This window comes from Apaloderma vittatum, unplaced genomic scaffold (genome assembly GCF_000703405.1).
Source record: "Apaloderma vittatum isolate BGI_N311 unplaced genomic scaffold, ASM70340v1 scaffold8296, whole genome shotgun sequence".
NCBI classification, from domain to species: domain Eukaryota; kingdom Metazoa; phylum Chordata; class Aves; order Trogoniformes; family Trogonidae; genus Apaloderma; species Apaloderma vittatum.
Window position 1 is genome coordinate 25,172 of NW_009719970.1, and position 13,446 is coordinate 38,617.

At 44.3% G+C, this 13,446-nt stretch overlaps 1 protein-coding gene across 1 annotated transcript in view; it reads right to left on the reverse strand.

The window, feature by feature from the left end:
- Positions 1–2,519: 2,519 nt before the first annotated feature.
- KY (kyphoscoliosis peptidase) overlaps positions 2,520–13,446 on the reverse strand; it is a gene marked incomplete at its 5' end in the record, with an annotated part of 12,938 nt that continues 2,011 nt past the window's right edge. The window contains 5 exons of the mRNA XM_009870852.1: positions 2,520–3,421; positions 4,468–4,658; positions 5,248–5,436; positions 10,408–10,525; positions 13,118–13,226. Coding sequence (XP_009869154.1) covers positions 2,520–3,421; positions 4,468–4,658; positions 5,248–5,436; positions 10,408–10,525; positions 13,118–13,226 — 1,509 coding nt within the window. The remainder of the gene's footprint in view (positions 3,422–4,467; positions 4,659–5,247; positions 5,437–10,407; positions 10,526–13,117; positions 13,227–13,446) is intronic.

Here is a 13,446-nt window from a genome sequence, read left to right on the forward strand (position 1 = left end):
GAAGTTGGAGAGGGGTTTTTTGTGTCTTTGAACTCATGCCTTAGATAGCACTAAAGAATTTCTTAGACGTTTGCAGGGCTGAGCCAGATGTTTGTTTTCTGCTTGAAACAACAGTGTAGAAATGTATTTGCAGTACTTCTGTTTTTACCAGCCTAGCGTCTCGAAAGTGGGAAGCTGTTGCAGGCGCAGGCTGTCTTTAGTGTGTCACAGATGTTCTTTCGTGGGTGCAATGGTGCTTTAGGTCCCTCTTTGAGGGGTTAAAGGAGTCTATGCCTGCATACCTGTGAATAATTGCAAGTGCCTGGGTTTTGCAGTGTTCTGCAGTGGGAGGAGGAAATACTCTCTGAGATCTTGCTAGGTAGGGGGTGAGAGTGTATAAACTGTCTTCTCTAGTCCCTTGGGATAATTTTTTTTCCCCCCTGCCATCCTGAGATGGAAATAGAACATGTGGGTTAGAGAGAGACCTCGTGAAAGGGAGTCTTTGAGATGAGGAGCAAGGACCACGAACACACTGATGTCACTCTGTGGAGAGGCTTTACTGTGGCTGCCTCCTCATTGTGCCTGTTGTAAGCAAATACGTGTAAGCAAACATCAAGTACTTGGTTGCAGGAAGGTTGTGTGTAGTTCAGTATTCTTGACCCTGTTATGTGGAAAGAGTAGTTTTCTTCAGTTCCTGAGCTTCCTAGGATGCCTCCTTACCCTGCCATTGTAAGAATTGATGAATTTGACTGGATGAGCTTGACCTGTAAAATGAAAGCTGCTGACATGTGTCCTCCTTGATCTGAAAAATGGATTCTAAGAAAAAAGAATCCTTCTGCTAGGCACCGAAACAAACCAAGGCTGTCTGCGCTTACAGATGAGGCTTGCTTTAGCCTTCAAGATCCAAACGATCAAAAATCCCTGAGCCCTTTTTACATCTGCATCTGTGCTGTTTGGTATGTATTGCTGTCCAGGGAGCAGATGCCTGCTGGGCTACACGGCTAGTTAGTGTTCCTGCAGGGAGGAGCTGCTGCTGCCAGTTTTGAGGGCAAAGACACTTAGCTGTTTGGGAGAGGACTTAAAACCTACTTTTATGTCATATGTGGAGTCTACTTGTCTCCAAGTACAAAAGAATCCCAAAGCATTGCCGTACTCCCGGTGTACTAGAATAAGCTTTGTTAGCTTACACGTCTTTATACCTGTGTCTGCAGTAGCCTCTGTCCTCACTGAGAGGCTCCAGGTACCCTGTGCACTCACTTGACTTGTTTAAGAAGGGGGCTCAACCCTGGTTGCTGGCGTAGAGGGAGTGATGGGGGAAGCTGGAGGCAGTGAGCCTGCGGATGGGCAGCCCTTTGCTATCTCCTGTAACTTGTCACCCAGTGGCTGAGGAGAAGGGGAATGTAGGAATAACTCATGTATTTTGTGTGGAGAGGACAGCAGCTTTGTGATGAGGAATTCGTATTGTTTCATCAATGAAACAGAATGCAAAAACATAATAGGTTTATTTTAAATTCAAGCTCAAACATAATATCTCTTGGGTCATGTTAACACTTAACGGACGTCGGAATCGGTGCAAAAATGTGCCTTGATCTTATGACATGTATTTGTGGTGAGATTCACTAGAAGACCGCCTTCGCCTTGCGCATGTAGAGATTTTCCAAGAGTATGGCACCAAACAGATCTTTACATGATAATAATGTCAGTCAGCCTGCTATTCCACATAATCCCTTAAGATTTTTAGTTGCAGTATAGCATAGACAAGTTGGAGTATGGAGTGATTTTTGAGAACTTTATTCTCCATTTTACTGTAGGTTTAGTTATGGAAACACCTATATACTTGAGATATGATTACACTGTTAATATTGCAGAAAACGTGTTTACAATTCAAATACTCTAATATAAAAAGGTAAAAATTATTTTGTTTATTTAAGAGTAAGTGTAAAAAGTAATTTTGCAGTATCACTTAAATTTGTAAGACAATGAAGTGCACAAGAAAACTTCATGTTGTATCTTCTTCCTAACACTTCTCTCTCCTGGGATGTATTTTGCAACTTGACTACAGATATACAGAAACTCAGCTTAAATATCCTGAAGTTCCTTGTGTCTGATATTGCTGCTCAAAACCAGGGTGTGCTTTCTTCATCCTGCCCTGCAAGTAGGTGGATTCTTCTTGGAGTAGCCATTGTAAGACTTTTCTTATGGTCCATAACTTGGAAACCAGCAGTCACTGCTGGCCCAGAATGACCTGTGGCCAGACTGTCAGTTGTTTTCTTCAAAATGTTTGTCTGGATACTATTACTGAAACATAGGTGAGGGTTTTATTTAATTTCTTCCGCTGCTGCTCCCTTATTAACAGGATTTTCTGCTTCTTTGAACTTCTTTGAGCCCATAGTCTTGCAAAAACCTGCAAGTGTTGTCCTGCATTTATTGAAAGAACAGATTTCATCAAGAGAATGAGCCATCTCCTAAAGCTGTATTTGTTTTGGGCATGTTGAAAAGGTTGGTTCATGCAGGTGAGTAAAAGAACAAGGAGGAGGGTGTTACTGGGTCTCAACTTCGTATTTCAGGACGTGTGAGTAAAAGCTGTGGTTAGCGTTCTCGTGCACCATCACAAACACCTCTCTGCATCCTGAAGTGTTGCAGGTTCCCTCCCAGTACCCTCTGTTCTGGGTGAGAGGGTAAGTGTTCTCCGCTTGAACTAGCACCTTTGCTATCCCGTGCATTTTGAGTTTAAAGTGAACGTTGCGATTCGCTGGTAGCAAGCCAGAGAGCGGCTCCAGTATTTCGTAGTCTTCCACCCACTTGGTGTAACTCTGAGGGAAAGCTGGCCACTTCGCTTCAGTGTTCAGGCAAGTGATGAGGTAGTTGAAGATGTAGTCGTAATTGCCAGGATCTGACTTCTTCTTGGCATAGATTTTCAGCACAAAGTTCCCTGCGTGGGGCAGATGGATCTTCAACTCAATTTGATTCCCGCGATGGATTTGCATGATGTGCCGCCTTCTCATGTCCTCTGTCAGGCTGCTGTTATCAGAGTGCAGCGAGGCTAAGACACTTATGTCTTTGCCCAGGGTGAAGGTGACTGAACACCGCCCGTCGTTGGTGTGGATGATGGGGCTGGGCTGTGACGGCCGCAGGAACCCTTGCCGCTCTGTGAACCAGCTTGGTCCGACAGGCTGATGCAAGTCCTTTGGGAAACACATGGCCTTGTCCACAGACTTGCACTCCACGACGTATTCTAACACGCATTTGTAGACATCTTCTGAGGCTTTGGAGGGCTTGGCGAAGATCTGCAGCTTGTGACTCCCTGTCTTCTGTGGGTAGATATCTAGCTTCATTCCATGTTTTTTCAAAGTCATTAAACCATGTTCATCTGTTCCCTTCAGCTTAAACGTAAATAATGTGGCAGAACGGCAATCCACTGATACAGAGGCTTTTCCATTTACTATGAAATACAAAAGAAAAGAAACTGCATGGAATTTCAGTACATTTTTTGCATGTACGCCCTGTTCTGGGGAGACTCATTTGTCCTGATAAATTGCTTCTTCTCTAATAGTAAGATAAAGAGCTGCAGTTGACAGGTCATAGCTTGTCAGCTGTCTGCTTAGGCCAGTGTCCTTCAAAAAGAATGAAGAGCGGCCTTTGTTTTGGAGATGTGCATTTATCCTATTTTGATATACACTGAAATGGGACTGTGGTTCTATAGAAGATGAAAGCCTGTATGAAATATAACTGAAAGTACTGTCAGCCTGTGTGTTTGAGAAGGACTTAATTAGATACGATTAGACCTGATTGCTAGTCCAGTGACTGTTCTAAGAAGCTTCAGAGAAAAGTGCAGGAACTCTCCAGCATATGGATATGAGATAATCTACCTCCCTATGAGCCTATTCCCAAACCGCTTGACCGCATTAAGTCGTAATATGTTGTTGCCTTTAAATATTTAACTCTGTGTTCTTAGCATTCATAAATTAGCTAGTTAAATTCCTGCAGCTCTTTTGAAATCTGAAGAAGGTGATCTTAAAGGTGGGCCTAGTTGTTCAGTGGTATTAACTGAACAGTTGTATGTTAAAAGAGCTGCTGGACTTACTCAGTGTGCACAGTATTAAATAAAGAAGTGCCTGTTTAAACATCATTCAATAACTCAAACTTTTGGAACATCATAAGAGGTTTTAATCTCATTTTCCAGCCAGAGTTGCAAATATATAATAGCAATACTTCTCATTTTGCACCACTGATGCTGGCTGATCTTCATCTGTTCACTGAAGCTTTCATTTAGACCCAGGGGCTGCTACAATTTTTCACAGCTTGAACATAAAGAAAAATCAAAAAAGGGAAGAAAAAAAGACCCTCCTCTGCCCCAGGAGCTTTGAGTACGCTCTGCTTGCCAGAACCAAGCTGGCAGTGTAATTCACTACACACATGGCAGTGTGTGGTGGCTGCGGGGCTGCATAAGGTAAGATGCTTTGCAGTTTCCCCTCCGCAGGGTGTTACCTGTTTGGATGACAGCTGTCTCCGGGTGTGCAGTCAGCAGGCCCAACATGTAAAAATTACTGTTGTGCAGCATGTTGTTCTCAAACTCCTTCAGCGTCAGCGTTGGTTTAAGAAGCTGCCAGTTACTGTTATCTGGGAAGTGATTGTTAATGAACAGGGCTGGGTGAGTCAGAAAGTAAAACTCATTGTACCTGCAAGAAGAAGGAAGAGGTTAAAGGAAAATGAGTAATTTTAAATAGTTCATTCTTTCCCTGCACAGTGGTGGTGATTTGAGCAGGAGGAAATCGGAGTGTTTTGGGCTGCTGAGAAACTGAGGTCTGTGGATTTGAGACTCTCCAGGCAGAGAAGGAACCTGAGTTTTGGTCTTCCAATTCCAGGACATATGCTTAGTTTTTGGATAAACCCAGGGTATTTGCACTATCCCCTGCCACCATGGGCTCCTGAAGAAAGAGGGAGGCACTGCTTGTTGTTTGAAGGCGTGGAGGCACCCTCTCTAAGGCAGCTGAAAGCTATGAATCAAGTGCCATGTAATGTTGCATAAAATGAAGTGATAAGCAAAACAAGCTCACTTTCAGCAGTTACGCAGCTTGCGGCTCAGGGCCACTGGCTTTCTACAGATATGTGCTCCATCCCTTGGATAGGCAGCATAGACGTGTTGCTCAGGGCTGTGGGTCTTGCTGTGGGGTTTAAAATCTGTCACTGTCTGGTGAGCTAAGCCCATCAGCTTTATTTCTGCCTTTGTGTTAGGTTTATGTATTAACATAGTGGATGGTTCTTTACCTGAAGGTGAACTTGGTGAAAGAATCATCAACAGCACCACTTCCCCAGGTGCTATCGAGTAAATGCCACCTTCCATCAAGGTAGACAGCGTTCCAGGCATGGTCGGAGTCCCCCGTAAAGGTCTGTCCCATCTTGTACCCATACCCCTTAGAGTATCCCAGGAGCTTCATGCACTGGATTCCTGCAATACTAAAAGGAAACAATAAGATGCAGCAGGAGGCTTCTATTTTAAACCTGTCAGTGTACTTTTGTAGAAGGACAAAAGGAGGAGCAAAGTCTGCAAAACTTCAAGCCTACAGTCAAGTGGACTAGCTCCGTCAGCTCCTCGGGTGCCTTCTTGCAACAGAATGCCAGGGGAGTTTGGGGTGCGTGCAAGAGTACTTCTCTTTGAAAACTCCAACTTCTGACCCTGGTGACAGACTGCTGTGCTAAATGCCTAGATTTCTGCACTTTTTAATTCTTTGGGAAGATTCCAGTTAGCTGTGGCACTGTTTTATGCTTGACGGGGGGATCTCTGTGCAGCTTTCCTTTAACTGCCTTCCCATACCATCCTGTCAGCACATCTAGGGAGAGGCAAGTTCTCCCCTTTGACCATTGACAACACTCTCTTTTTCTGGGTTATGCTAGTGAAAGGCTTCATATGGAGTGGACACGTGAGAGAAACTGAAGGTAACGAGGCCCGAGATGTTGAGTAGGGACCATTTTTTCTTGTAGCTTTTGCATAGGGACTTGGAGAGAGCATCCCACTGGAGGAAGGGGCTTTTCTCTTCCAGTTTTTGCATATTTCCTCTCTTTTTGTGTGATGCATCATCAATTCAGCATTGTTAGAGGAGCATGACAAAGACGAAGTGCGCTTAATTGCTCTCTGTCTTGTTACTCAGTGGAATCCCTTTGATGCTGTCCACAATTAGCGCATGTAATTATAAATTAAAAGTGCGTCTGTTCATGCTTGCGTTCCCTCTGTGATGGCAGACCTCGTGTTTGACACCGGCTAAGATATCTTAGACCTCACGGGATTGTGCATGATGATTTAAGTTCCCTTAAAGAATGAGCTTGTACTTGCCCAGGGTACAAATGATTAAATAGTCTGGTTTTTAAAAAAATAACAAATAACCTGTGTTGATGTGTAAATAAGATTGAAATAAGCACTGTGTTAACGAGCTCTCTACTGTTGATAGCAACAGAACCTAACATTGGCATCTTATTTCAGTATTAATCTAAAATTGGTTCACTTGGAGGATTGTAGGATGGTATTGACATTTTTCTTCGTTGAAAAGTATGTTAACTGGAACAACTACCTTAAGTAATAAACTGTGCGTGCTCTAGTGTGGGTTTAACTCAGAAGAAAAGTGATATTTATGGGAAAGATAGTCAGCATGGTTGTTAAGAAGTTAAGGTCTGATAACAGATACTGGCTGGTAATTAGCAGTGCAGCAGTGCTTATAGGAAGGACTGCTTTTTTCAGCGAGATGATGCTGGTTTAAAGGAAAGGTGGTCACTTCAGCTTCTCATAGAGACTTACTAAACTCAAACCTGGATGTCTTTGTGCTAGCTATTTGATACGCTTTAAGAGTATCAAATGGAATTCCTACATTCTTTCTTAAATTCTTTAAGGAAGAGTGTCAAAAATAGGATCACAACTGCAAAGGGGTGATTGAGAGCCAGCTCACATTGGGTAGCCTGCAGAGAGAAGACAAGAGTTATACGGAGAGGAGAAACGTGGTGGTACTCCATCCCTGCTGAAGGTGGCCAGCAAAGAAGAAGGAGCATGGAAAGCGGTTCGTTTAGCGTGGGCTGTTAGGCAGCAGTAGCAAGGCGCTGCCGGTCACATGAGGTATTTGTGGCAAGCCTGGAAGAAACGCCATCGAGAAACCTGTTGTCGCAGGTGGTCTGTAAAGTCCTTGCCAGCCCACAGTCGACTGTGAGCCAAATTCTAACATGAAGCTGGGCAGTAAATCTGGAGCAACTCCATTGACAAGACTGGTGAGAGCTTGGCTTTACATGATGTAACTGAGACTAGGAGCTGGCCTGGGAACTTTAAGGAAGATTTGACCCTGGGAGTTTCAAAGCGGCCTAACAGGAGCTAAGTACCAAATGCCCACTAATTTCATGGGGATTGGAGTCTAATCCTTCTAGGCTTCACTAGACATTCTTGTTAGCTGGGATATTCCGAGAGAACACTAAGGGACAAGTTCTGCCCTTTATTTTCTCTGTACTCTCACTTACAGTGAACATTAGCAAAATAGCAAGAAGTGTTTGTGCTTGGATGTGTTCAAAGTTTCCAAAAGAGAGGTCAGAGCATTTAAACAGTGTTCTCTCTTAATAATGGATAGACAAAAATACAGGCTATTGGTAAAAGGAGTGATCCTGTCTCTGTTCTTGTGTAAATGACTTCATACAGATAAATTAACCAGTTGAGAAGATCTCCAGGAATGCTGCTTGAAGGGTCAGTGTGATGGTAGAAGATGACCTAGATACAAGGTGGACTGGAACAACTGAATTAAGAAACAGTTGGCAACATCTGCTTGGTGCAGCAAGGAGGTTAGAAGCTAAGTTGCTTTTCTGTTTAAAAAATGAGTAGGAAGTATTCTGGATCTTGCTACAGGTGTTAGCGTAATTCAATGACACCCTCTTCCCTTTGATTTCAGGTTTTACTTCAATTTCGTCTAAAAAAGGAGCAAATCTGGCTTCTCCAGAGGGAGACAGAATGGTTTATACTTGTAGGTGGGTATACACTCGCGTGCCTCAAAAGAAAGCAAGCTACTGACTGTAGAGATCAGGAGAGGCAAGAGGATGTGAAAGCTGGTTATTTGCAGAATAATTATGAATAAGGAGCAGCTAAGTGGTTAGATTCACTGTAGGGAGCGTGGTCAGCTTTGCTCTCAAAAGTGGTGCTGAAACCTCTTGTTAATTCTTGTCAATGCGTTTCTCCCTAAATCCAGACAGCAAGGTTTTGCCTTGAATTGAATTTATGAATTTACACTTCTTGATTCACTTGGACATGCTACCTCCTTGAGTTTACTTGTTAGCTAAGAAGCCAATTCATGATAAATGCTGCTAAAATATTAGTCAGAAGCCTGTGTTTCCGTTCGTCGCTGTTGTGCCTGGTGATTGGAAACGGATGTTTTGTGGACAGCTTCCTACTGTCCGTGCCCACCTTTCCTCTGTGACAGGAGTCTCAGCTAATGGGAAGGCAACCGGCCGCCAAAGCTGTAGTCGGAGGTGACTGTTATGTCTGCAATAGTAACTCTTCTCTCTGCTGGCATTGGGACAAGTGGGACTCAATCAGTGTCAGCCATTGACTTCAGCAGAAGACTCCAGGCGACTGGCAAATTGGGTTGGTTGTTAAAGTTGCCTCAACAGGAGCTAGGAAAAAAAGGCATGATAAAATACCTTTTTTTCCCACCCTGCAAAATTTGGCTCTGAGAAACCTTTACGTAAGATGACTGCTTTTTGCCTCTTGCCTTTTATGCTTGGACTCAGCATAAGACTTGAACAGTGCACAAGAAGGGATGAGGAGATCCCATTGTAAGAAAGGGGTGTTATCTTTGGTTATAGTTTTTCAGAAAAGGAGGTAAACATTTAGATAATATTTTTTTGGGAAAGGAGCTAAACATTTAGCTAATATTTGGCAAAAGTATTAGGCTGGGTGACTGGGAGGTTTCCGGAATCACAAAATGAATAATCAACCTGGAACTGAGGAATTAAGAGTAAATCAACGGAACCTTTAAACAGTAAAAATATATCCTTGCAAGGATTAATGTTTTTAATGAACTAAACATACGCTTTTTAATGAACAGGTGCAAATTTCCTCCACTTCTAATTGCTAATAACTCTTCCATAAGATGCAATTATAAATTCATACTTCATCATCTTATTTCTTTAGTTTACTCTTTAGAAAGCAAGATCCAGTATCAAGGGATATGTTATTGGTTGGAAACATTCACCGTTTTAGCATCTGGCACAGTATTTTATTTTTTTTTTTAAATCTGTCCTTTTCCCTGTAGATTTGTTTGTTTCATAGTGAAAACCTTCCCAAATCATTTTAGATGGTGTGGAAAGCCAATTGTTATTCCCATATGCCAATTAATAACTGGATTTTTTTGTTGTTGGGTTTTTTTTTTTCCAAAGCTGCCTTGTAAATGGAAGCTTCTTTGCTGAGAAGGTGCTCCCTGGGAGAGCCACCTTGCAAACTCTTAGGAAGTGCTTTCTGACATTGGGAAGCCCCTTACAGTCTTGTGCCCCTGAGTCCTCAGGTCCAGTTTTGTCCTTTTGGGCAACTCTGCTACACGAGGCTGGTCCCAAACTTGCCAGGCACCTTCATTGCCTTCACTACTCCTTTACACACGCAGCTGTGGGAGGGCAGATGCTGCTCATGCTGTGGTGCTTCAGAGTTGCCTTGTGCAAAGGCCATCTCCTTTCTTTACCGAGTTGGAGAAATGTGAGGGAGAAGGGATTTGCACTGCGCTCGTATGCAAAGTGCCCGAGCTCCCTGCCAGGGAAGGGGCTGCCTCTTCTATAAAATGGTTTTGTGATTGTAAAGCCCTTCTTTGTGGAGGAAATCTCACTCATTTCTGCAACTAATGCCCAGTGATGTCAATGAGGTTTTGTAGGCAGGAGAATGAATTTTAGTTATAAAATGGAAATTGTAGTGTTGGCCTCAATGGTGATGCACGTTGAGATTGACCATGGTAAGTGTGAGGCAGTGGAGGGTAGAGAGTATCTCCAGAAGGTTTTGGGAAAGCTCCTTTTGGGACTGTGCTTCCCTGTTGCACGGGAGCATGTTGGAGACAACACTCCTCCTTGTTTAAGTCTTGCCATGCTTTTAACCTTCACACACAGATACTCAAAGGAAAAAACCTAGCTGCTTCTAACCAAATTAGCTCCGTGTTTTCATCTGCCATTATGTTAATGCAATGCGAAGCTCAGCAGATGGCACAAAGTAAATTATGCTGGGGACGGTGGGGGTGGAGCGGGTGGAGGAGGAAGCAAAATTGACCTTTCTAGGACTTGCTGTTTTTCCACAGCATGGTTTGAAAGCTAAAGTTCCACATCCTGCTTAAAGTCACATCAGTCAATGCAAAGGCAGACAGAATAGGCACAGAGATGACAGTGAATGTTAACTCTCCCTGGCATTGAATGTTTCTGAACTTAATTTACCTGCACATTTGTTCAAAGAGCCCAGCGTATCCCTCGCAAATGCTCTTCCCGGTCTGAAGCACATCTATGGGTTTGCTCGACAGCTGGCTTTTGTTATGGTAGCCCACTACGTCGTATTCTGCGGGAAGGAACGCAGACAAAAGTTCATCCAAAAGCCTGAGGCAACACGATCGACGGGCAGCAGGAGCAAAGCTTGGATTGCTTTTCGTCTCTGTGAGCACGAGCAAAGAGAAACGAGCCGTGGCGCGTGCTGCACAAGGATGTTGTGGATGGCTGGTGGGGAGAGAGGGACGAGGTCTATCTCTCATCACTGTTTCTTCTAAGCCTGGGCTGGGATTCAGTGGTTGAATCCAGATGGGAGGAAAACTGTGCCCTTTTTAGAGAAAGTGGGCCCTTCCCAGGGGCTGCACTAGTGCAAGGGGTTCTACAAGCTCAGGAGCTCATAGTAAAAAATAGAGAGTTCTGCATTTGAAGGAGTTAGACTCGTGTTACTGTCAAAGAAAAAATACTGAATTTTTTGTACTCTTCCCGAGCAATTTGTATTAAAAATACCTGAAAAGTAGCTTGTTGGGAAATACCTGACATGATTTGTTCCAAGTGAGTTACGTTAATACCTGGAAGAGTAGGAAATCTTAATTTCTCTGAATGAATGCACAGAAGCGTTCCTTCAGACAGAGCTTGAGGAACTGGTCTGGGAAGGTTAATTCAATACCAACCAACCTTGGTCATGTCCATAACCTCTTTCTTAAAATACAAATATATTTTTCTGGCAAAGCTGAAAGGAATGCTGCATCAGCTGATTCATCCTCCCTTTAATGCTGTGGAAGAGGAAAAAGAGCTGGCAATGCACTGTACTTGTGCTTTGATGAAATGCTGCAACCGCTTGTCTTTTATCCAAGGGGCTCAGCTGACGGCTGCCTCGGGCTGGCTCGTGGGCCGGGAGGGAGAGGCTGGCTTTCTCAGCCTGGGATGTTCACTGAGCCACCATCAAAGCTGCAGAGCACTTTGAGGAGCATGGAGAGCTGGCTGGCTGCACATGACTGTATTTGTGCTAGAAACAATAACTAAAATAATCTCTTTTAGTGCTCCTGCTGCACGGAGGTAGCAGTTTGTTGCAGGCAGGGAGCTGAATTGGGTGGGAAGAGATATCCAGGAGCAGCCTTCTCGCTTAAAATCCAAACAAGGAAGGAGTTTATATTGTCAGTGCTCTTCCAGGATAGATACACTGCATTTTCGTGAGCTGTTTTAAATTCCTAGCACTGTATTTATTTCCCATGCATGTAAATAGGGGTCAATCCCTGCAGGAAGAAAGAAGAACTGGGGCCAAGATCATGTAAAAATAAATCTTGCGAAGATCACAGTATACCTGTTGGGGATCGGAGACATCCTGTGAATGCATGCAAGGTCAGCGGACCAACTCAAACCAGACCGACTGTCCCAAGCAGGATCTGGCCCAGGCAGGGACAGGCAGAAATGAGTTAATGGCATAAAGACTGAACGACTGGCAGCTGACAGGAGTTCAGCGCTCGGTTTCAGGAAATGCAGTGAAATCAGCAGTCTGCATATTTAAGATTAAAGCTGCTTGGGACTGACCTAACCATGCAGTTGCTGGCAAAGCTCTGCTGATCTCAGTGGGCATGAGATCAGGCCATTGCTTCCCAAATTGCTCCTCTGCTCTCCATCAGCTGGCCTGTTCTGCCAGCGAACTGCACCACACCAGAGCCCGTCAGGATGCGTAGGAAAACAAGGAAAGAAAAGCATAGCTGTGTTTCTCTCCCTCCGGCCCCAAGAGTTAATGGGAAAGAAATGTTTTTGTGTAAGCTTTGTGAAACGCAGTCATGTTGCACATCCCATTTCCCCAAGGAGCTTGGGGTGGCAAGAAGCCTTTTGCTCCCTCTGATGTGTCAGACTGGAGAGGCAACAAATGCTGCCTCCTCCTCCTTCCTTGTCCTCCTCGTATCTCTTGTTATTTCTGAAACTCTAGAGTTGCTGGGGTTGGCGTTGGTTAGGAAGGGGCAGGGGAAACCGAGTGATTGCAGCTCTCAAGAAGGTTGAAAGGTTGCACATACAGGCAGGAACAACAATCACGCTGGTGCCCGCACGTTTTGTGAAGGCTGGCCTCCCTGATGTGCTGTGCTGACATGGCTGATGGATGTGTGCTGCCCAAAGAGGGAGCAACAGAAGCAGCTGTGATGACACTGAGCTGGGCAAGGCAGCTTGATGGTTCCTGGTGGTGTATCCACACTATGCTGAGACCCTCCTGGAGCAAAGGCATCAGCATGTGGAGTGCGCTGGGAAGGGCTGCGGGGGGGTTGCGGGGACTCAGGACAGTGGTGGAGATGAAAGTTCTTGTGGTGTTGGATGGTTCTGAATGTGACAACCAAGCTTCTGGTGCTTGGCAGCCTGGCTTCCTGCTCTGGCTGCTTAGGTGATAGGGACTTGGATGGTTATACCTTCGAGTAAGTTGGGTAGGAGTTACAAGTTCATCATGTAGAAAGAAACCATTTACACACAAACCTTGTAGGGCTGGCAGCGTGAGGGGAGGGATTATGGGAACAGAGATGGTGAGATAACCTCTGAATACATTTCTGGATAAATACATCCAGGAAGTCTTCTTCCCACCCTCCATGTGAAACTGACCCATGAGATAGTGAGCGTAAGGTGAGTGACAGCAACAGCCTTATCTTCTCAACTGAAGATCTCAACCTACCTATGTGATGGCATATCCACATCCATATGGCTCGGACCTTTTCCAGATCAGTCCGGGCTTGTTTAAGCAGGGCTTTAACGAGTTCCTCTACACTGTTCTTGACGTTAACCTGTTTGTGAGGAGGAAGCATTGCAATATTGTGATGAAGAAATAGCTGCGGTAGATCTTCTTTCCTCCCTGCTCCCTTCTTCTAAAGCTGGTGAGACCCTACCTACCAGCAGACTGCGCTAACTTAATTAAAAGTGGAAATAAAAAACTTACTGTGACCAAGTATTTTTGGTCATAGTTTCCTTCTGAAATTGGGATCTTTATTGCTGATGTTTGTAGGG